Here is a 23,950-nt window from a genome sequence, read left to right as displayed (position 1 = left end):
CCCAAAGTACAGATTTAGGTTACATGTTATGTTTACTGTTACAGAACTTTGGGTACCAGTCATCTCCAGTCATCTTAGTTGAGACTTGAGAAACCATTACCAGTACTGGATGTGATACTCTCCATTTCCAAAGACTCTGTGTTTGAGTATACATGTATTCATTCTGATTCAAAGAAAATCTTTTTCATCCAATCCTACAGGGCTCGAAATTAACAAGAAATACTCGCAAAATGCGAGTACATTTGAAAAATAGCGAGTAAAAATAATGGACACTCGAAAATTTTACCGAGTGGTGATTTACAAACTATCGTATCCGTTTTATACAGTGATGTGCTATTCGCTTTTCTTAAACTTGCACTCTGAATCATACAAACGCTTAAATGAACGGCCAATTTCAACAACCGTTTCTATCCGGATTTTTCTTTTATGATTTTTTTTAAGAAACATGGAGTCAAATAAAAGCTTTATAGGTCGGACATCGCATTATGATGAAAAATGTAGACATGTGCCACAAGTCCTGTTCACCTATAGGGGTGATTAAATTGAATTCCAAGTATGAGGTTTTTGTTATTTATTTATCTAAAAAAAAAAATCGGAGTCTATGTTTTACCAAGTCTTCCGGTAGTCATTTTTATCAGAATCATGAGAATGTCCTATCTAAATTAAGTTATTGTCATTTTGAGGTCGGGTTGTAGCGATGACACGAGTGCACTGCTCACCGCGTAGACGATTATCAAAAAAGTTCATGGGGCTCGTGATCGTGCTGCTTATAAAACCATGAGTCTGGGATTCGCTTTGAAAAATCATTAGTGACAACCCTGATGTGGCATGAAATTGGAAGATTGGATCTAGACCTGCGGTAAAAAAGGTTGTGGATTAGAGATGCGATAATCAAGAGACCTAAACATTGCACCATATGACTTACGTAACTTAGTGTCCTGTCCAAATGATGCCTGTTGACCCACTAGGCTCAGTAATGATGGGGAAAATCGTTGATTTAAAAAAAACATATGAAAAAAGAGCACTGCTTTAACATTTTTATATTAGCTTGTAGGTTTTCATTTTAGCCTGTGGATTTTTTACCCACAGGCTAAAATTAGCCTGTGGTAGAAAAAGTTAATTTCGACCCCTGATCCTATCATTTTCATTCCATACTACCAATATGGAATTCCTTGTGACAAAATGTCAATCAATGTGTCACACCTTCTATACATTTCACCCTCCTAAACTAAATCACCTTTAAAAAAAAGTCTATGAAAATTGCATGACAGTTTAAACCTATTATAATAAAATTGATGCCCATGATAGCATAAATCAGTCCTCATTTTTCACACCCCCCCCCCCCCCCCCAACTATTCGGGCTTCTCTCCTTCTATTTTATGAAATTAGCTACATATCAAAACAATGCCAGCTATGCCCCTGATTACCCATTCCATATAGCTGTGTGAGAAGTGTGGCGTACACTGCTACAATACCATGGTTTATGGCGTCATATTTCATATTTTTAATGTTACATGGAGTTTTATTCAAATATTGATTTCGGGGGTTGGGGGTTTAGTTAGTTTACTAGTTAGTTTACACATACATGTACAGTTTTCAGGTATGCTCTTTCTGACAATCTACTTAGTTTTTGCCTGAAGCATTATGATTTGTCAGTAATGCTTACCTGCACTAAACACCCTAGCCTTAATTAAGTGTGACAATTAGTCAGTAATGCTTACCTGTACTCTGCACCCCAGCCTTTGACAAAACTCATGCGAATGGTACACATTCTGGTCAGCTGGAAAACAGACTCAAATCCTTGATTGACAGACTGGGCAAGCAATGCAGCAAACTCCTGGTTGTTGAAAATCTTGAGATTACAACCTACAACACAACCACCAAATAAAAAGACAGCGTGTACAGTGTTGATTTTTTTTGGGGGGTGGTGGTGTCTAATCTAAATGAACGGACTCGGCAGGGTAAATGAAATCACCTGGAACCTGGAAGAGTCTACAATTTAATATATATCCATTATTACATTTAGCATTACTAGAAATTTTGCAAAGTATGGTGGAAAACACACAAGAAGTTTGATTACACACAAGTTTTATTAAACTTGCCATTAAAATAATAAACTCCTGGGCTTAATGGTCACCTAATAGTATCACACAATGGAGAACTTGATTTGCATGTTGATGGTGCATCTTTTAAGCTTAGACAGCTGAAAATTAAATTGTCAAACTTTTTTGTTGTCAAAAAGGACATAATTTAATGGCCTGGACCAATATTTGGGTGATACAGATCATAACCAAATGTCCATCTGGTCACAGACAACCTTTGTCCAATAGGAGTCAGTACAAAGGCCTGCAATGAATATTATCACCATATTTACCATGTCCTTGAATATGACCAAATGACCTTGCTCTCTAATCACTATCAATCTTTGTGTTAAGTTTTAACTTTGACACCTGCTTATTACAATATTAATGTTCTGAGAATTTTTTTTATAAATTTTGTTTTATCAGTGACCTTGTCTTTAATTTAGGGACACACTAATAAGTAATCTTTATCTTCAGCACACAGGCTTCAAAAGTCTCTTCATTTTTAAATTTCCTTTTACTAATGACTACTAGCAAGATGTCCTCACTTTGGAATCAGGTCAAATTTTCTGATAAGCAACCTTAGAGTCACTATGAGCTTTTGCCTGTCTTTTATGATATTTTAAACCTGGACAAATATTTCTAACTTTTTCACCAGTAACTTGTGATTTTGGTCAAATGACATTCATTCAGGATCATAAACATGGTCTGGTAATTAACTAGCAACCTTTGTGTCAATCATGAACTAGAAATTTAAGAGAGTATTTGCATTCTCAGTTTATGAAGCATACAACTCCACTCTGGGGTTCTTATCCTTTAAAGTATTTATCCATGTTCATCATAACTACTGACCCAGTTTATGTGATAAATGTCTTAGGTAATTTGTAATTTTAAAGAATAACTGCATTTTCGTTTTGTGATTTCCTTTCCTCGGGCCTGAACCCCTCCCCTGCAAAATATGAAATGTTCTGGAACAGTTTTTGAACTGTTCAACATTAATATTAAGAACACAAGAGGCCCATGGGCCACATCACTCACCTGAGTCACCTTGGCCCATATCTGGAGACTTTCCATATATATTTGCATGTAAAACCTTAGTCCCTATTATGGCCCCAACTACCCCTTGAAGCCACGATTTTTGCAAACTTGAATCTACACTACGGCAGAAAGCTTTCATGTAAATGTCAACTTCTTTGGCCCAATGGTTCTTGAGAAGATATTTAAAGATTTTCCCTATATTTGCACGTAAAACTTTGACCCCCCCCCCCCCACTAGTGGCCCCATCCTACCCCCCCGGGGGCCATGATTTGAACAAACTTGAATTTGCAGTATGTCAGAAAGTTTTCTTGGAAATAACAGCTTTTCTGACTCAGTGGTTATTGTGAAGAAGATTTTAACTATATATTTGGTATGTAAAACGTTGACCCCCCTTGTGGCCCCATCCTACCCCCGGGTACCATGATTTTTCTAAACTTGAATCTGCACTATGTCAGAAAGTTTTCATGTAAAAATCAGCTTTTCTGGCTTAGTGGTTCTTGAGAAGAAGATTTTTAAAGATTTTCCCTATATATTTGTATGTAAAACTTTGATCCCCTATTGTGGACCCATCCTACCCCCGGGGGCCATGATTTGAACAAACTTGAATCTGCACTATGTCAGAAAGTTTTCATGTAAAAATCAGCTTTTCTGGCTTAGTGGTTCTTGAGAAGAAGATTTTTAAAGATTTTTCCTATATATTTGTATGTAAAACTTTGATCCCCCCTTGTGGCCCCATCCTACCCCCGGGGCCCATGATTTGAACAAACTTGAATCTGCAATATGTCAGGAAGCTTTCAGGTAAATTTCAGCTCTTCTGGCTCAGTGGTTCTTGAGAAGAAGATTTTTAAAAGACCCCACCCTATTTTTGCATTTTTGTGATTATCTCCCCTTTGAAAGGGACATAGCCCTTCATTTGAACAAACTTGAAAGCCCTTCACCCAAGGATGCTTTCGGCCAAGTTTGGTTGAAATTGGCCCAGTAGTTCTGAAGAAGAAGATAAAATTGTGAAAAGTTTACAACGACAACGACAAAAATGACGACAGACAATGGACAAATTTTGATCAGAAAAGCTCACTTGAACCTTCGGTTCAGGTGAGCTAATAATATTACTCCTTAGTTTGTTTTTGAACAACATTTAGGAATCAATGAAGAACATTTATGAATTTTGGAAAGTTCTTGAATCTGTTCTTGAACAATTTTGGAAGAATTCAACAAGGGGCCCACAGGCCTTATCACATTCGATCACCTGAGTACTAGTTAAAAGGATCACGACTCCCATGGGCTATGAAATCTAGAAAAAAAAATTTCTGTTCTGAAAATCTATGCTAAATTCTAATATTCAGCAATAGTAAAAACCAAGATACATTTTTAAAACTTCAATGCCCTCAAAAGTGCATACACTGATGAAAGGCTTTACATATAAACAATATGACTATTTTGGACCATCCTAAAGAGTCAAAACCCTGGGTTGTGAAATTCACCTTTTTTTTGTACATCCTTTTCTGCTATTCCTAAATATGCATTTAGATTTTATACTGTGTCAGCAAACTTACAGAAGTCCTTCAAATCATTATAATAATTTTGACACCACCCTGAAACCAAACCCTAACCCCCTAGGATCATGAAACTCACAATTTTGGTAAAGGACTACCTACTCCTTCTAAATATCCATTTATTTTCAATTTAGTATCAATAGCACTAAAGCAGATGCTATTTAAGTGTTTTACACATAAACATTATATAATAAGTTTGGCCCCGCCCTGCGGTCAGGACCCCTATCCCGGGGATCATGAAATTTACAATTTGGTAGAGGCCTTCCAGCTATGCATTTAGTTTTTCTTAAACATGTGTGGTTGTACAGAAGATTTTTGAAAATTTGGTGAATTTTTGGAAGTTTTTGCCCCATCCCTAGAGCCTCAGGGGTGTAGGGGTCCTGAAATTTACAATTATGTCCCTCTTGTCCCAAAGATGCTTCATACCAAATTTGAAAAGAATAGGAACAGTAGTTATCAAGAAGGTAAAAATTTCTATTGTTCACACATTTAATAACTAACCATTTTGGCCCCACCCGATACCAAAACCCCTATCCCTGGGATCATCAAATTCACAATTTTTGTAAAGGACTACCTGCTGAGCTCTTTCTAAATATCCATTTATTTTCAATTTAGTATCAATAGCACTAAAGAAGATGTTAAATGTTTTACAAATAAACACTATATTCTATGTTTGGCCCCAGCCCCTACCCTGTGGATCATGAAATTTACAATTTTGTAGATTTCCTACACGTGTGGTTGTACAGAAGAAGATTTTTGAAAATTGGTAAATTTCTGCCCCAACCCCTAGGGCCCCAGGAGTCCTGAAATTTAGAAATTATGTCCCCCTTGTCCCAAAGATGCAAACTTTATCTTTATTCTCTTCACAGTCAACTTTAGATGGTGGTATATAGCAACTATTGTGCACCTTGTCAACAATGTTATTTGTGTATCAAATTAACTTTTTATCACTAAGTGGTATCTTTCACACTGCTATAGACTCACCCAGTGATATTTTAGACATTGTTATACAGATGGTATCACTAAGTGGTATCTTTCACACTGCTATAGACTCACCCAGTGATATTTCAGACATTGTTATACAGATGGTATCACTAAGTGGTATCTTTCACACTGCTATAGACTCACCCAGTGATATTTCAGACATTGTTATACAGATGGTATCACTAAGTGGTATCTTTCACACTGCTATAGACTCACCCAGTGATATTACAGACATTGTTATACAGATGGTATCACTAAGTGGTATCTTTCACACTGCTATAGACTCACCCAGTGATATTTCAGACATTGTTATACAGATGGTATCACTAAGTGGTATCTTTCACACTGCTATAGACTCACCCAGTGATATTTCAGACATTGTTATACAGATGGTATCACTAAGTGGTATCTTTCACACTGCTATAGACTCACCCAGTGATATTTCAGACATTGTTATACAGATGGTATCACTAAGTGGTATCTTTCACACTGCTATAGACTCACCCAGTGATATTTCAGACATTGTTATACAGGGTACTTACCTGGTGGTATTTTACAGACAGTTGCCGGGTGCCAGCCGTAGCGCTGGTTACAGTTTGGGCTCTGTACAAATACTGCACTTTCACTGAGGCATTCCGCGAAAACTTCACCTCCAATGTAGTATAAACGCACACCTTTACCTGTAAAATCAAAAACAAAGAGGCCCATGAAACAATGCATCATTTGACTAAGTTTGATGGTGTAAGGTTTCATGGTGTTTAAGATAAGGTCCAAACATTATTTTACTAGGTACTGTTTAGCAGGAAATTAACTTGTGGGGGAAATTTTCTGGGTACCTGTAAAGCGCGAAACGAAACAAAATCTACTGAAAACGAAATCTACGAAACGAAACCCACCAAAACGAAATGAAACAGATTGTATAACCGAACTCTTTTAATTACAATAATTAAAATGGTATCTGAGACCCGAAAACCTATATCAAAGGGGAGGCGAATTTTATTTATATGTAGTAACTTTCACAGGGGCCCAAGATACCTTTTTTAATTATTATAAATAAAAAAGTTCAGTTATACAATCTTATTCGTTTCGTTTCGGTAGATTTTGTTTCGATTTCGTTTCGCACTTTACAGGTACCCGAAATTTTCCCTATATTCGCAAAATTAAAGTTTAAACGATTTAAAATACCATAAAGAATTCTTTAAAAATATGATGAAAATACTGTAAATTGAACAAGAGGCCCATTGTCCTTATCGGTAATTGAAATATTTATTTAGTATCTCTAGTCCCAAGAGCTACGGAATCAGAAAAAAATTCCTGTTCCAAGCATCTAGGCTAAATTCTAATATTTAGCAAAAGAATAAAATAAGATGCGTTCTTAAAACTTAAATGCCCTAAAAAGTGCCTATAACGATGAAAAGCGTACATAATGTAATCATTATATGTAATATTAACACAAAATGATTGATTTTGACCCATCCTAAAGTTCGAGAAATTCACAATTTTAGTACATCCTTTTCTGCTTTTCCTAAATATACAAGCCACTTAGTTTTCATACTGTATCAGTAAATTTAAAGAAGTCTTTCAAATGATAAAAGACAATATAAATTGTGAATACTAATCTAAACAGATTTTATTTATCTGGAGTGACCAGGGCCTACCTACTGTGTTAATTGCTATACACAGAGAAATATGCAGTCCTGGAAATATCATGAGTTAAAAATCTACCTGTCCATGGTTGAGGAATAAGATTAAATCTATCTTTGAATCATAACTCTAATCTAAAAATATTACATATCTTATTTGATTTCATGTATAATTAGTTTGAGAACGTTAGCCATCAGAAGATTACGAATTTGTTCATTATCAAATTATATATTCATAATTTCCCGGCATTTCCAGTTCTAGCTGGATTTGGCAACCATGCATTCCCTGATGAAAAACACAGACGTTATTTCTCACTTTATTCCGTAGGTCTGCAATACGAATTGCTTTTGTCTGATATCCATTTGCATGGCTCTGGATTTTCTGTCAAGGAATCGTTCATTAATCATTAATCCTCGATGGCAACGCATTGTCTAAAGGTTTCTGCAAAGATTTTTTCTTCCATGGCTGTTCTTGTGGGATGCCATTTTTGGTTGATCGTGCCACCATGACTGTCTGCATGCTCTCTGCGATTGAGAACACATGGCTGACATAGGCAATCCAGGCATTCCATTAATGATGTTTGAGGAGGAATTAGGACATTAGTGCTTAAGTGTTGTCACTTTGGAAACTTCTCCTAATAAATAAAGCTTGAAGCCGCTAATTTCTCATCCAAAATTTGTATCGTGATTTTTTATGACATTTCCTTCGGGAAACAATATGGCTGTGGCTGAATTTATTTCTAGTATTCAAATATTCTGTTCAGGTAATTATCGACTCATAACTTTAAATCAAAGGCCTCAAGGGCATCCACGATTTCTAACAAGGGGTGGTGGAGATACCTTATAAACTTTAATTCTGAATCTTTAAAGTATGGTAAAACAAAATGTACATGCATAAGTATCATGCTCAAGCAGGTATATCTATGGAATTTTACCGTAACACATCGGCTTGAGGAATTTACCCATAAAAGCTTCAAAAGTTGTGTGAACATAAAAGTTCAAGATCAAAGGTCATTATCCATGGTACCCTGCAAATCTGCATGAGATGATCACTTATCAGTACATAATATTATGTTAAATATCAAAAGCCTACCACTAAAGACAGAACAGTAACAGCCCAGGCACAATCTGTAGCAGCTTAGGTATCGATACAAATTATATACTCTTGAAGTCATCAAATATCTTGATCATCTCATCCTTCATTCTGTTTACATGACGCATTCCCGCAAAAAATGTATTACATGCATATGCAAATGAGGTTAACTCGTTCGTTGTTTATTTATATAAACTAAGCAAATATAGAATTCGTTAATTCATTTCAGATATATTTTAGTAAGAATTCTGTTAGAATATTAGTTCAAGAATCGCCATATTATTCATTCCCACTGAAAGTTAAATGCAATATTCATCTAACTCGAGTTTAACCCTTTATATTCTTATACTCTTTATATTCTTATCTCTTTATATTCTTGCGCGATTAAAAATATTATTTTGATAGACTTATCAAGTCTTTAACCATTATTGTTTGGCTAAAATTTGAATATATCATACATAGCTTTATCAACCATATTAATAAATCTTAAAACTCAATGAAAGATGTGCAGTGTCTGCTTTCATATCCGCAGATCGAGTCTCATCTTCTCTCAACTGTATTCAGTTGCAGACCTGCAAGCTCGATGCCTGACTACAATATGTTCACATTCTTTCACACACAATGTGCGCGTTCAATTGACATTATTAAGAATTTTATGTGCATGGCAATGATTTTATTTAACAAATCAATCAACATACACTGTCAGTCAAACTTATAATATTCAGTTGCGTATGAGCTCGGGTGGCAGTGAAGCAGTGGATCCGCAGAACAGACCTGATGCCACGGAATAGCTCGCTACACGAGCCGACTCAAAAATGCTGCGAAATTATCTTTGCGGTAGATGAATGGGGTTGATAAGCATGTATTTAATTGCTATCAACACATTCTGATCTCAGATACCCGGTTGACACACTTAATTGGCTAAATCTGTCAGTCAGGGCCTGAGCTATATACTCTCTTATTAGATTGACAACCGGTATGTTTTTTATCTCTGTCCGGGTAAATTTTAAGGGAGATGGCTTTTAATCAATTTTAAGACTGCATAACTGCATGTACACTATTTCAAGACAAGAATGACAAATGATTTAGAAATGAGAGAAAACAAGATAAAATATGCAGAAAGTCGGAAATATACACTATATAAATATTGCATGTAGTTGAGGGTAACATTGAAAATTTTCACCCCGAGAAAACCATTGTCAACCGAGGCGCAGCCGAGGTTGACAATGGTTTCTCGAGGGGTGAAAATTTCAATGTTACCCTCAACTACATGCAATATTTGTTTTATTATACTGAATGTTATGTAAACTGGAAAACAGAAAAACTTACGTCTGTTGACATTTGATCAATCACTGTCATGCGATATTTCGTATTTCGATGCGGGTACTCGCGTTTATTTCAAACGACATCGTCTAGCAATCTACGGCGAACCGTACGCGCATAAATTTGACGCATGTGATAATTTTTTATAATATCACCCGTTGTCAAGTACTGTTACCCGTTGCTAGATACTATCACCCTGGGGCGCGTGTTTTCTGTTCTCAGAGGGTAACAATATGTTTTTTCAAATGCTTCTTGACCAATCAGGTTCGAGTATTTTACATGAAAGTATAATAAAACTAAATACAATATACAGTACCCGCAACGTTATCCTTGACATGATAAACGATAGAACATGATACATACACGATAGGATAGGATACACGCACGATAGGATAGGATACACGCACAATAGGATAGGATCGATACACGATAAACCTGATAAACGATCTTCACGATAGACCTGATAAACGCAAAACACGATAAACGATCTTCACGATAAACGGAAAACCTGAGAGAAATGTTGTAAATTTAGAATCAATTTAGACAGAACGAAATTTTTATACCGACAACATAATTACATTATGTTGGTAATAATACTGAAGGATTTCAATATTCATTATACACCTAAAACGTATAATTTCTTTAATACACGGTCGTACTTTTAAAAAAAATGTTTTTATTTCAATTTTTTTACGCCATCACAGCTAAAATCAGAAAACTAAACTGTATACGATATTTAATTCATTATTTGTTATCTATTTGAATTTTCCCAGACAATGATTCTAAAATTATAATTGTCACCTAATGTTTAATATATAAATTATACAATGAATTAATTAAATGTAATAAAATGTAGTGATATCATGCTTCAGTAGCTCTCTATTTCTAATGTCTATTATCTTGAATGTGAAATAAACCAAGGAATATTTTGTGTGTAGCGAGGAGGGGTTATTTTGCATCAAGCTCTAAGTTCACCGGTCATTCAACAATATACAATTATTGCTGTTTTTGAGGTCAATACGATGATTTAGACACCTGAGGAGTACAATATTCACCGAGCCCGAAGGTATTATAAGATACATGTGGTTTGCAATTATATTTTACATTTGATCAGAAAACAAATTCTAGAAGAGGGTATTCACAATGTGAAAGTAAAAAGTAACAAACTGCATTTTGATAGTTTTGCTTATTATGATTAATGCATGTGTGTAATGTGTGTTATATTTTTTATCATGGAATCATTTGCATGTACATAAATTGGATATACATACATGTACACCACTTACGCCGATCTATGTAGATGCAATCCCAATAAGGAAGTAATCGCATTATACAGATGCCGCCCCAATAATTTTGAAAAAAAAGGGGATGAGGAAAAAATGACAAATTTATGACATTCGGTGAAATAAAACAAATTATTTGCAGCCCTTCTTTGAAGCTTGCGTCAATATCTGCAACATTGGAGCAGCGAACACAACTACGATATCTGTGGTCACTGGATTAGCGAAGTGTGAACTTTTATTTTTACACAAGTTTACCATGTATTTGTTCATGATAATTTGGATTCAACAGCTGCGTAGTTTTGAATTAGCAATTATTACACTCGAGAATTTTTTACTCATATGGAGACGTCACCATTGCCGGTGAAGGGCTGCAAAACTTAGGCCTATGCTCGATGCCGACGGCCTTTGAGTAGGGCTTTTTAGCGTGCCACACCTGCTGTGACACGGGGTCTCCGTTTTTGCGGTCTCATATCCGTAGGACTGTCCCATTTAGTTGCCTCTTGCGACAAGCATGGGGTACTGAGGACCTATTTTAACCCGGATCCTCACAAAAGAAATAATATTATCATGATGCTGGTGGAAATATGAATTGGTCTCCCTTTCCCATCCGTCTCTCCAACTTTCTGATGCCCGCGTAATTCCATATGTTGAACATGGATCATTGTAAAACTTTTACATACATGAATAGTCAAAGTACCTCACGGACGCCCTCATCCGCCAAAATGTCTGTTCTCCAACCGATATTTTTCTAAGTTTGAATCATCTTTAGCCCCCTTTTAGTAATACAAACTTTGACTGCAGCTGATAAGATTCATATCGCCATGTAAAAATCAAACCGATATCTTTAAAATACCACATTTCGGAAAACGGATGCGTGGTTCCGCATTTACATTTGATTGTGCCGTAGGTCGAGTATAGGTCTACTTTAATGATTGCTCATTCAGGCAGTTACAATCTTGGTACTGTTTTAAGGTCACCTTATCTAAGATTTTCCCAACCTACGCCAACGTCTATTAGTACTTTGATTAGAGAAAGGTAGATGTCCTTTGAAGTACTAGACAGTATATATAAATGATACTAGATGCCTTGAACATAGTGATGAGGTATATGAGCTTAAAAAGGAAAGAGATGGTGATCCTGGATTGCTAGGGAAATAGAGATTACAAATCCAATAAAACAATATATGAATGACTTGTCTAAATTTCATGATTTTAGGAATGACTTACTAAAAATTAATTATGTTTATTGATCTACAATATTGTTTTCAGCATCAAGTTTACTAATTTTCCAATCAGTAAATATGATAAAAGTGGGATATTTTTATCTGGAAAAAGTAAAAAAGAATTTTAATTTGTCTTGACTGCTAGCTATGTGCAGCTATTGTTGTGCTGAACTTTGAGATATACGCCACTGCTACACGCGACTAAGGTCATTTTTCACGACCGAATCAATTCTGGTTTTCCCCAAGGTCTCACTTTGAATAAAACAAAAAGAGCTATTTGTAAGATTATATTTGATTGGTCAAATGATATTTTTGGAAGGTTTCTTGAGTTTTTATATGGTTAAAATGAAAGCTATAAAGATGTAAACTTTTGATTGAAAATTTTGACTTGAGAAAAATGGCAAACATAGATTAGAGTGACAAAGAGACTGTTTAGAACCTTTTTAACGACAATAGTGACAGCAAGAATGATTTTGAGGAATTTATTGATGAAAATTGTGACTTGGGGAACAGAAATGTATTGACTTTTGTGCTGATGTCTAACTTTGTGCTTGCATGAGAATGATTGCAATTTGCAGCTCAATCGTGAGGAAGGTTGATGCCATTCCAACGAACACATCTTTTACTGGAAACAAAACATTAAATGTTCACATGGATAATTAAGAATCTATGTTGTTTCTTTGACTGTACTGTTCATCAGTGATGCCTAATATTACTGTGGAACAGACCAATGACAATGCAGACAGATAATAAATGGCGCCCGGGGTAAATCTTGCAGAGATGAACGTTGATTTTGATTTTTTTTTTTTTTTTTTTTTTTTTTTTTTTACATGTCCTTTACAATTGACAAAATTAAAAATATTCTAACAATGTGTGACTTATTCATATACTAAGCTGCATTCACTATTACTTGGTTCTGAAATATAAAAGGAGAGTTCATATGAATAGAATGATGAGTGGAAATAAATTTTAATTAATTTTCACATTTAAATTTACCTGGAGTGTTAATTAACTACAAATATTATGAGAAAATGGTAACTGGCATTGAAAACTTCAACATTTTCTCATAAATTTTCATATAAGTTTTATACCCATAGGACAAAAAGTGAGTGAGATACATGGTTTTAGAAATGAATTGTCAATATTCATAAGATTTAATTATTAATGTAGTAGTGGCAAAATTTAAGGCAGCAGCCTAATTTAAGGGTTAAACTTTGCAATATTTTAAAGTAAATAACTGCCCCCCTTTTTAATATGAACATCTTCAATTTCTTTACAAAGGCCTCAGCTTGAAAACTGTGTGAGGAGTTAAATGGATGTACCACTGTGTAATATTTTCTCAAAATACTTTATAATCTGTCATTTTCTCAAACTTTGACAAAAATCAAAATCCTTGCCATGTGCACATCTTCACTACCAAAACAAATACTCATTCTGAGAGTATTGCATAAGCAATCCATGTCCCCTACCAGCGCCCCCATTAATTGATGGATGTAATATTTGAGATAATGTACATTTAATGTTGTTTGGCCTTGATTGTGGCTTAAAACAATGGTACCACGTAAATCAACATGTTTAACAAAATCATTCACAAACATGTAGAAATATCCTATATGTCATAGTAAATCTAGATTTGATAGTTATAATTATAACAAGAGGCCCATGGGTCGGCCACATAGTTCACCTGGGCTCATATTTTAAGATTTTTCCTATATATTCACATGTAAAACTTTGATCCCTATCGTGACCCCAACCTACTCCTAGGGGGTCATAATTTTTACAAACTTGAATCTGCACTAAATGTATGTCAGGCAGCTTTCATGTAAATGTAAACATTTCTGGCCCAGTGATTTTTCAGACGATTTTTAATGATTTTCCCTATATATTTGTATGTAAAATTTTTATTCCCCCTTGTGGCCCCATCTTACCCCTCGGGACCATGATTTTTACAAACTTGAATCTGAACTATGTCAGGAAGCTTTCGTGCAAATGTAAACTTCTTTGGCCGGATGGTTCTTAAGGTTCTTTTTTTCTTCCATTTATTATAGTTATATGTAAAACTTTGATCCCCTATTGTGACCCCATCCTAGCTCCAGGGTTTATGAGTTTAACAAACTTGAATCTGCATTACGTCAGGAAGCTTTTAGGGCTGTGCGGTGCACCGAAAATTTCGGTGCACCGCGATTCATACCATTCGATTCGATGCACCTATTACAAATTCCGGATTTCGGTTCGGTTCGGTTTAGATTTTACTTACACCAAAACAACAAATATGGCATCTGAGTGATGTTGAAAACATGTGTTTTTTTATGCAAGAGATTTAAATCACTACTGTGTTAAGAGTTAGCATTTTCACCACTCAGATACCAACAGAATATGGTCCGTAAGATCATTGCAGTTTATCTTTACATGACATATAGCATTTCTGTCAGTGGTGGAGTGAAATCAACATCGTAGGTAATGACACAGATTTGACAGTTAACATGAGAGAAGTAAATCAATAAAGGAGAGATTTTCAAAGACTCTCAATTGATAGAATTGTTGAATTTTTGCAAATCAATGAAAACAATATCATATACATTTTAGATTCACTATAGATTTGTTTAATAATCCAAAACTTATGCAGCACATTAATATAACAAATTTTGATAGACTGTCAGTGTTTTCTTTTTTCTATCAAAGTTATTAATGCCATTATGAATAGATATGATGTTTACAAATGACAACATATAGTTATATAACTTGAATAAAATCAAATCAAATATGCTACTCATTAAAATTATTAATTTTTGTGGTGTCATTAGATAAATTGGACCTAACATGAACCGAATCGAAAATAACCAAACCGTGCTGTTCTGAATTGAAACCGAACCGAATCGAGCTAACCCTGAATTGTCCCAGCCCTAGAAGCTTTAATGCAAATCTCAGCTTTTCTGGCTCAGTGGTTCTTGAGAAGATTTTTAAAGATTTTCCCCATTTATTTGTATGTAAATCTTTGATCCTCTATTTTCGCCTCATCTTACCCCTGGGGGCCATGATTTTAACAAAGTTGAATCTGCACTATGTCAGGAAGCTTTCATGTAAATTTCTACTTTCCTGGCCCAGTTGTTTTTGAGAAGAAAATTTTTAAAGATTTTCTCTATATATTTGTATGTAAAACTTTGATCCCATATTGTGGCCCCAATCCTACCCCCAGGGGTCATGATTTAAAAAAAAACCAAAAAACTTATATCTGCACTATATCAGAAAGCTTTCATGTAAATCTCAGCTTTCCTGGCTCAGTGGTTCTTGAGAAGAAGATTTTTAAAGATTTTCCCTCTATATTTGTATGTAAAACTTTGATCCCCTATTGTGGCCCCATCCTACCCCTGGGGGCCATGATTTGAACAACCTTGAATCTGCACTATGTCAGGAAGCTTTTATGTAAATTTCAGCTCCTCTGGCTCAGTGGTTCTTGAGAAGAAGATTTTTAACTGACCCCACCCTATTTATGCATTTTTGTGATTATCTCCCCTTCGAAGGGGGCATGGCCCTTCATTTGAACAAACTTGAAAGCCCTTCACCCAAGGATGCTTTTGATTGGAGAAAAAGTGGAAAATGTACAAAGTTTACAGACAGACAACGAACAACAGGCAATCAGAAAAGCTCACTTGAGCTTTCAATTCAGGTGAGCTGAAAACTCAAAACACCATCATCTTGCAAAATACCATTTCCTTCATTTCGATGCAGTTCACATCAAAACTGGGTCATCGTTTTTGCAACAACAAAGAAACGTGGGAATAGTAATCATGCAAGTGGAACCAAAAAAAACAAAACACAGATATAACGTTAATTCATATCTGCATCTTAATTACTTACAAATGACTTTGTAATACTATACTTAATACTATCAACTGTTCAAAGGCCAATTTCAAATTGCAAGGATGCGGTACATTGAGTACCATCGACTGATCCAACTTCACTCATCGTCTACAGAAAAATACTCCCGTGATTAACAGATTTGATATATATTTTCATTTATATGTTCCTTTTGTGATTAATGAGCTAGAAGTCACTATTTACATAATCAGCAACTGAGTTTCGTCAACTGCCCTACTTTTAAAACACGATTCTGATGAATATAAAATGTAACAATATGAAAATTAAATTCTTTCACACCTGTCCATCAAATGTTACAAAATTTGACCTTGATCTCTGAAACTACACTGAAAGTTTCAAACAAATCCTCACAAGCAGTCTGGAAAACCATTGGGACAGACTGACAGTCAGACAGAGGGACGGACGGATAGTCAGACGGAGGGACAGTCAGACAGAGGGACGGACTGACAGTCAGACAGAGGGACGGACTGACAGTCAGACAGAGAGACGGAGGGACAGTCAGACAGAGGGACGGAGGGACAGTCAGACAGAGAGACGGACGGACAGTCAGACAGAGGGACGGACTGACAGTCAGACAGAGAGACGGACGGACAGTCAGACAGAGGGACAGTCAGACAGAGGGACGGACGGACAGTCAGACGGACGGACAGACAGACAGAGTGATTCCTATATACCCCCCAGAACTTCATTCGGGGGGTATAATTATGAACATTTTGTTTAACCTGCAGAAGAAAAATTACTACCGATACCATGAATTTTTAAATCTTACAAAAACGTACAGGTAATGCAGGTAACACAGATAAAATCCTGTGTATTTCGGAGGGTATATACAAGTTAGCAGGGTTCCCTTGGGCTCGGGGCTTCACACCAGCCTAAAATTAGCTCCGCCCCGCACTTAACTTACCTGAGGAAAATCGACCAGTTGAAAACCTCGGCCTTTAAGATGGGTATATAAAAACAAATTCTTAGAAAACACTTAACTAAAGAAATTGATCAAAAAACATAATCCATTGATCCAATGTTGCAAAAATAAATCTATGCAAAGACTTTCAAATTTACAATACATATGTATATACAATGATTTGCTGTTTTTTCTTCTTCTTTTTTTCTAAATTGATCTACTGAACCTAATTTCACTTAAATATACAACTGTCTTATTTCATTCTGTAAGATTACCTGATGTACTGCACACTGCTGTTACTAACCTATGTGACGTCGTGTCATTTCCACCTGCTGTGTCCTGTTGATGTTGGACAGAAGTCCAAGACAGAAGCGCTCTGAATTTGATGGGTCTGTAAATCCATCCACTGTCAATGATGGCTGAGAAGCATGAAAGGTCTCCCCAACACGATTATTCAATTCATAGTATGCAATAGAGCACCAGTAGGGAGGATCTATGTAGGACACTGGCTCAGCATCTGAAATAAATGTTAACTGTGTCCATTAGACACATATGCCCCAGAGTGCATATCCCATAAATTACCATGTCACTTAGAACAAACCTGAAAAGACAAGTTTGATTTGTAACTCATCATTCACACTACCATGGATTTAGGCTCATGGGCCACATCATTCACTAGAACTACTGTACTTTCCCAATGAAAACTTTAAATCGCTATCATCCCAGTGATGCTGTCATTTGCATCAACATTGAAATAAAATTACTGCATGTAGCATACCTGTAATGTACAGAACAAGGGACCCACAGGCCACAATGCTCACCCGAGTCACCCTGGTCAAGCTTTTTTTCAGAAGCTTGTAAAAAAAATTGTTTACCCTCAAGTACATTCTAACAAAAAAAAAACTTTGAACCCATATCATGACCCCGTCCTAGCCCAGTGGGGTCCTGACTTAACAAAACATGAATCCGCAAGGTATAGGGATGCTTCAAAATCAATATTACTTACTGTTCCGAAGAAGATTTTTAAAAAGAACCCCCCCCCCCCCTAATATTCATGTTGGGGAATCCCAGATTTCCCCCTATATTCAATGACATGTAGATATTTGATCCCAGATTTCCCCCTATATTCAATGACATGTAGATATATGATCCCAGATTTCCCCCTATATTCAATGACTTGTAGATATTTGATCCCAGATTTCCCCCTATATTCAATGACATGTAGATATATGATCCCAGATTTCCCCCTATATTCAATGACATGTACATATTTGATCCCAGATTCCCCCCTATGCTTGCTTATTAATGACTAATCATGCCAGTTGTTCTTAAAAACATTTTCAAAGATTTTTCAAATAAGGCCAACTTTTTTTTAACATCTGTTTTACGGGAACGCTGACCCAAATTTAGGCAAAATTGAAATAAAACAAAAGTACCCGTTCATTGTTGTTTTTTAATTTCTTCCGCTGACCGTTCCTTGTTGAATGAGAAAAAACAATAAAATGTCAGTTCCCGTGCCCACCACTCATTTAGAGTGATCAATGAGTGGCGGTGACGGGAACCAGACTTAACAATAAATAGGGGTATTTATAAAAGGACACATGTCATTGGCTGATTCCACAGGCATCATCCAATCAGAAACTTTGAAACTCATGACGATAATTAGCTGGAAAATGAAACCGTCGTGCCAAGGTGTCAGCCCCATGACATGAGGCATTTTGATCCTGATTCAAGATCGTTACTGTTGACTATTATGGTAAAACTTCAAAGTCATAGCTTTTATAAGTGAATCTCACTATCTCTGTCAATGATGTCATTAACGAGATGGGCGATTCTGTGGCTGTTATGAAATGTTATGGTGAGGGTGACATTGAAGAGGACGTCAGTGTTACGTAATCTCAGCTGAGATTCAGTCCGGCTGGATATCTGGACTAATGGGCATCCAGCCGAGCCAAATCTCAACCGAGATTACACTGTTATGATAAAAGGTTTGCAAGACTTGGGTACATGCATTATCACTAAAATATTTCATACATCATTCAATACTTGTTTATCTATAAAAGTACACATAAAAGACGGATACAAATTGAGACTATAGAAAACTGACACGGTCAGCAAGGGCCCCACTGAGGGTTATTAGAGGAAAGTGACATCTGTATTTAATATAGCAATGTTTGGGGCTGGTATATATGTTAGAATTATTAATATTCAAAGATATATAGGAATGCAAATTTGTGAAAAAGGAATCATGAAGGATATTTATGAGAGACTGATGCAAATTCAAATTACTTCTGTTTGACACACACTCATCCACTCAAACACAACAGAGTGCAACTAAATACCATTGTAATAGGGGATTCAAAATGGATAACTGGTACAAAATGTGGTACATACTATTCGAAAACGATTTTTGACATATTGATGTCTAGGAAAAGGAAATTCTGACACCGGGGGTCTAAGCGTTTTCATACACATTTCATAGAAGTGTTCTACATTTTTAAAAATAGAAATCAATAGAATATGTCTTTACATACATAGGTGAGACAGTTTCTATTATTCCTAGCTGAGACCATGTATGCGCTAAAAAAAATTCATAAGCAAATATCAAAATTCTCATGTAGAAAATGTGGACCTTACCGTCAAGCGCAGTGAAACACGCCATTTCAAGATTTTCACCGACGAAAATTCAGTAACAGTATGAATAAGGTACACTCATTTTGTATCTATTTTGTGACTTTATTTATTAAAAGGAACAGTTCTCTAAGGTGTAACGTGTAATTGGTACATAATTCAATGAAGCAGTTTCACTTTGCAACCGGATAAGAAATTTTATTTCGTATTCCGATCCCGATCGAGAGAGTTGTTGACTGGGAATGACTTGTTAGTTCAATATACATGTAACATCAATCATTTTTTTTAATATCAAATTACAAAAAAAAAAAAAAAACCAAAAATATACACATACATAATTTTATAGAGTTATATTTTGTAAATTTTCAATACATTATTAACATAATTCAAATTGCATTATCTCCCTTAGACAGTGGTAAATATATAGTCATATTAAGAAAGATGATGACATACAAACAGACAAAGTCACATGACCCCAAAATCTATAGGTGTCTTCCTCTTATTGTAAAGTATTTCTGTACAAAATTTGAAAACTGTACAATGAAAACTTTGAGTTATTGTGTCACAAAGAAAGTGTTCATAATGACAAAGATGGTGACATACAGACAGACAGACAAAGTCACATGACCCCAAAATCTATAGGCTTCTTCCTCTTATTGTAAATTATTTCTGTACAAAATTTGAAAACTGTACGATAAAAACTGTTTGAGTTATCGTGTCACAAATAAAGTGTTGACGGACAGATGGACAATGTGATTACTATAGGGCTTCCCGCATTTCATGTGGGGCCCTAACTAACAAAATCTATGACAGAAGAAATTTTGATGAAATTATTCCACAATAAAAATGATCTATATATCAATTAAATGATGACATATAAACAAGTCATTTATTAACAGCTGTAGGGCACTGCCACAGTGCTGAATGATCCGCATGCTGACTAGAAATCGGAGGAGAGAAAAATAAAAAATTTTCATCCATTTATTTGTTCTATTTTTTGGACCGACTGCTTGAATTTATAACTTTTGTTTTTATTTCAACCCCCGACCCAATTTTTCAACAACAAAAAATCCTGTAAAACATAATTAAAAAATTGCTGCCTAATATTACTCCCTTCTTCCCACGAATTTGAACAATTTTTGTCTTGCCCTTATGGGTTCTGAAGTGTAAAAGTTATGAAAATTACAGTTTAAGTTCCCCTTACCCCAGTTAATCAGACAGAATGACAGAATTACAGACAGGACATTAAAAAAAAGTTATCAAGAAGACAATTGTTATCACACACCGAAAAAATAGGAATCGATAGCAATATCTAGGTCAGTGAGTTACTCAGATGACCTAAAAATCTGTAAGGAATTTTGAATAAACTTCTGAAGGCAGACTGCATATTTAAATCAACTTAAAACTGACCCATGTACAAAATTTCTATTAATAATTTTGACAACTGCCAAGCACCCAACATTAGAAGTGGAAGTCACAAATCTTTGAGAGATAAGCTTAAAAGAGATCAAATACATCCTGGTAGGTGGTGGCACAATAAAGAACCTTCAATACTACAGTCATAATTACTGTGCAGAGATAAACTTTGTGGGACTTCACTTTAAGCTATTGATATATGTATCTACATGAGTGAAAAATTCTTAAAAAGGTATGAAAAACAACAAACATTCATAACAGATGTAATATAGTCAGCACTAAATTTATAACAGTTCATTTTCACTGCAAGCTGCTGTGAATGACCTTCAAGAAAAATGTTAAACAAGCCAGTACCCATACTTACCCATTGGTGGACTGGGCGAATTAACATCAACACTATCTGAAAAGATATAGTGTGCCATTCAGGTATCATATCTAAACAATCATTGATCTACACCTAAAGCAATAGTCAATCAGTCTTGAAAGTAGTGATGCACGATTTATTGGTCTAGGTAGTAATATATCCTGATTTATTGGTATATATACTAGCTAGGTATATCCTGATTTCTTGGTATATACTGATACATCATGATTTATTGGTAAATACTGGTATATCATGATTTATTGGTATATATACTAGTTAGGTATATCATGAATTATAGTATATACTGGGATATCATGATTTATTGTATATACTGGGATATCATGATTTATTGGTATATATACTAGCTAGGTATATCATGATTTATTGGTATATACTGGTATATCATGATTTATTGGTATATATACTAGTTAGGTATATCATGATTTATTGGTATATACTGGTATATCATGATTTATTGGTATATATACTAGTTAGGTATATCATGATTTATTGGTATATATACTAGTTAGGTATATCATGAATTATAGTATATACTGGGATATCATGATTTATTGTATATACTGGGATATCATGATTTATTGGTATATATACTAGCTAGGTATATCATGATTTATTGGTATATACTGGTATATCATGATTTATTGGTATATATACTAGTTAGGTATATCATGAATTATAGTATATACTGGGATATCATGATTTATTGTATATACTGGGATATCATGATTTATTGGTATATATACTAGCTAGGTATATCATGATTTATTGGTATATACTGATACATCATGATTTATTGGTATATATACTAGCTAGGTATATCATGATTTATTGGTATATATACTAGGTAGGTATATCATGATTTATTGGTATATACTGATACATCATGATTTATTGGTATATATACTAGTTAGGTATATCATGATTTATTGGTATATATACTAGTTAGGTATATCATGATTTATTGGTATATATACTAGTTAGGTATATCATGATTTATTGGTATATATACTAGCTAGGTATATCATGATTTATTGTATATACTGGTATATCATGATTTATTGGTATATATACTAGTTAGGTATATCATGATTTATTGGTATATACTGGTATATCATGATTTATTGGTATATATACTAGTTAGGTATATCATGATTTATTGGTATATATACTAGTTAGGTATATCATGATTTATTGGTATATATACTAGCTAGGTATATCATGATTTATTGGTATATATACTAGTTAGGTATATCATGATTTATTGGTATATATACTAGTTAGGTATATCATGATTTATTGGTATATATACTAGTTAGGTATATCATGATTTATTGTATATATACTAGTTAGGTATATCATGATTTATTGGTATATACTGGTATATCATGATTTATTGGTATATATACTAGTTAGGTATATCATGATTTATTGGTATGTACTGGTATATCATGATTTATTGGTATATATACTAGCTAGGTATATCATGATTTATTGGTATATATACTAGTTAGGTATATCATGATTTATTGGTATATACTGGTATATCATGATTTATTGGTATATATACTAGTTAGGTATATCATGATTTATTGGTATATATACTAGCTAGGTATATCATGATTTATTGTATATATACTAGTTAGGTATATCATGATTTATTGTATATACTGGTATATCATGATTTATTGGTATATATACTAGTTAGGTATATCATGATTTATTGGTATATACTGGTAAATCATGATTTATTGGTATATATACTAGTTAGGTATATCATGATTTATTGGTATATACTGGTATATCATGATTTATTGGCATATATACTAGTTAGGTATATCATGATTTATTGGTATATACTGGTATATCATGATTTATTGGTATATATACTAGTTAGGTATATCATGATTTATTGTATATACTGGGATATCATGATTTATTGGCATATATACTAGTTAGGTATATCATGATTTATTGGTATATATACTAGCTAGGTATATCATGATTTATTGGTATATACTGATACATCATGATTTATTGGTATATACTGGTATATCATGATTTATTGGTATATACTGGTATATCATGATTTATTGGTATATATACTAGTTAGGTATATCATGATTTATTGGTATATATATTAGTTAGGTATATCATGATTTATTGGTATATATACTAGCTAGGTATATCATGATTTATTGGTATATATACTAGTTAGGTATATCATGATTTATTGGTATGTACTGGTATATCATGATTTATTGGTATATATACTAGTTAGGTATATCATCATTTATTGGTATATATACTAGCTAGGTATATCATGATTTATTGGTATATATACTAGTTAGGTATATCATGATTTATTGGTATATATACTAGCTAGGTATATCATGATTTATTGGTATATACTGGTATATCATGATTTATTGGTATATATACTAGTTAGGTATATCATGATTTATTGGTATATACTGGTATATCATGATTTATTGGTATATACTGGTATATCATGATTTAT

At 34.4% G+C, this 23,950-nt stretch overlaps 1 protein-coding gene across 2 annotated transcripts in view; it reads right to left on the bottom strand.

The window, feature by feature from the left end:
• LOC125662011 (mothers against decapentaplegic homolog 3-like) overlaps positions 1-23,950 on the bottom strand; it is a 67,833-nt gene that overhangs the window by 6,346 nt on the left and 37,537 nt on the right. For both annotated transcript variants that reach the window (XM_048894178.2, XM_048894179.2), the window contains exons 5-8: positions 21,412-21,447; positions 17,305-17,517; positions 6,199-6,336; positions 1,722-1,866 (exon numbers count right to left, since the gene is read on the bottom strand). In XM_048894178.2, coding sequence (XP_048750135.1) covers positions 1,722-1,866; positions 6,199-6,336; positions 17,305-17,517; positions 21,412-21,447 — 532 coding nt within the window. The remainder of the gene's footprint in view (positions 1-1,721; positions 1,867-6,198; positions 6,337-17,304; positions 17,518-21,411; positions 21,448-23,950) is intronic.

This window comes from Ostrea edulis, chromosome 8 (genome assembly GCF_947568905.1).
Source record: "Ostrea edulis chromosome 8, xbOstEdul1.1, whole genome shotgun sequence".
Taxonomy (NCBI): Eukaryota; Metazoa; Mollusca; class Bivalvia; order Ostreida; family Ostreidae; genus Ostrea; species Ostrea edulis.
The sequence above is the reverse complement of the archived record's forward strand: the minus strand, read 5'-3'. Positions and strand labels throughout refer to the sequence as shown.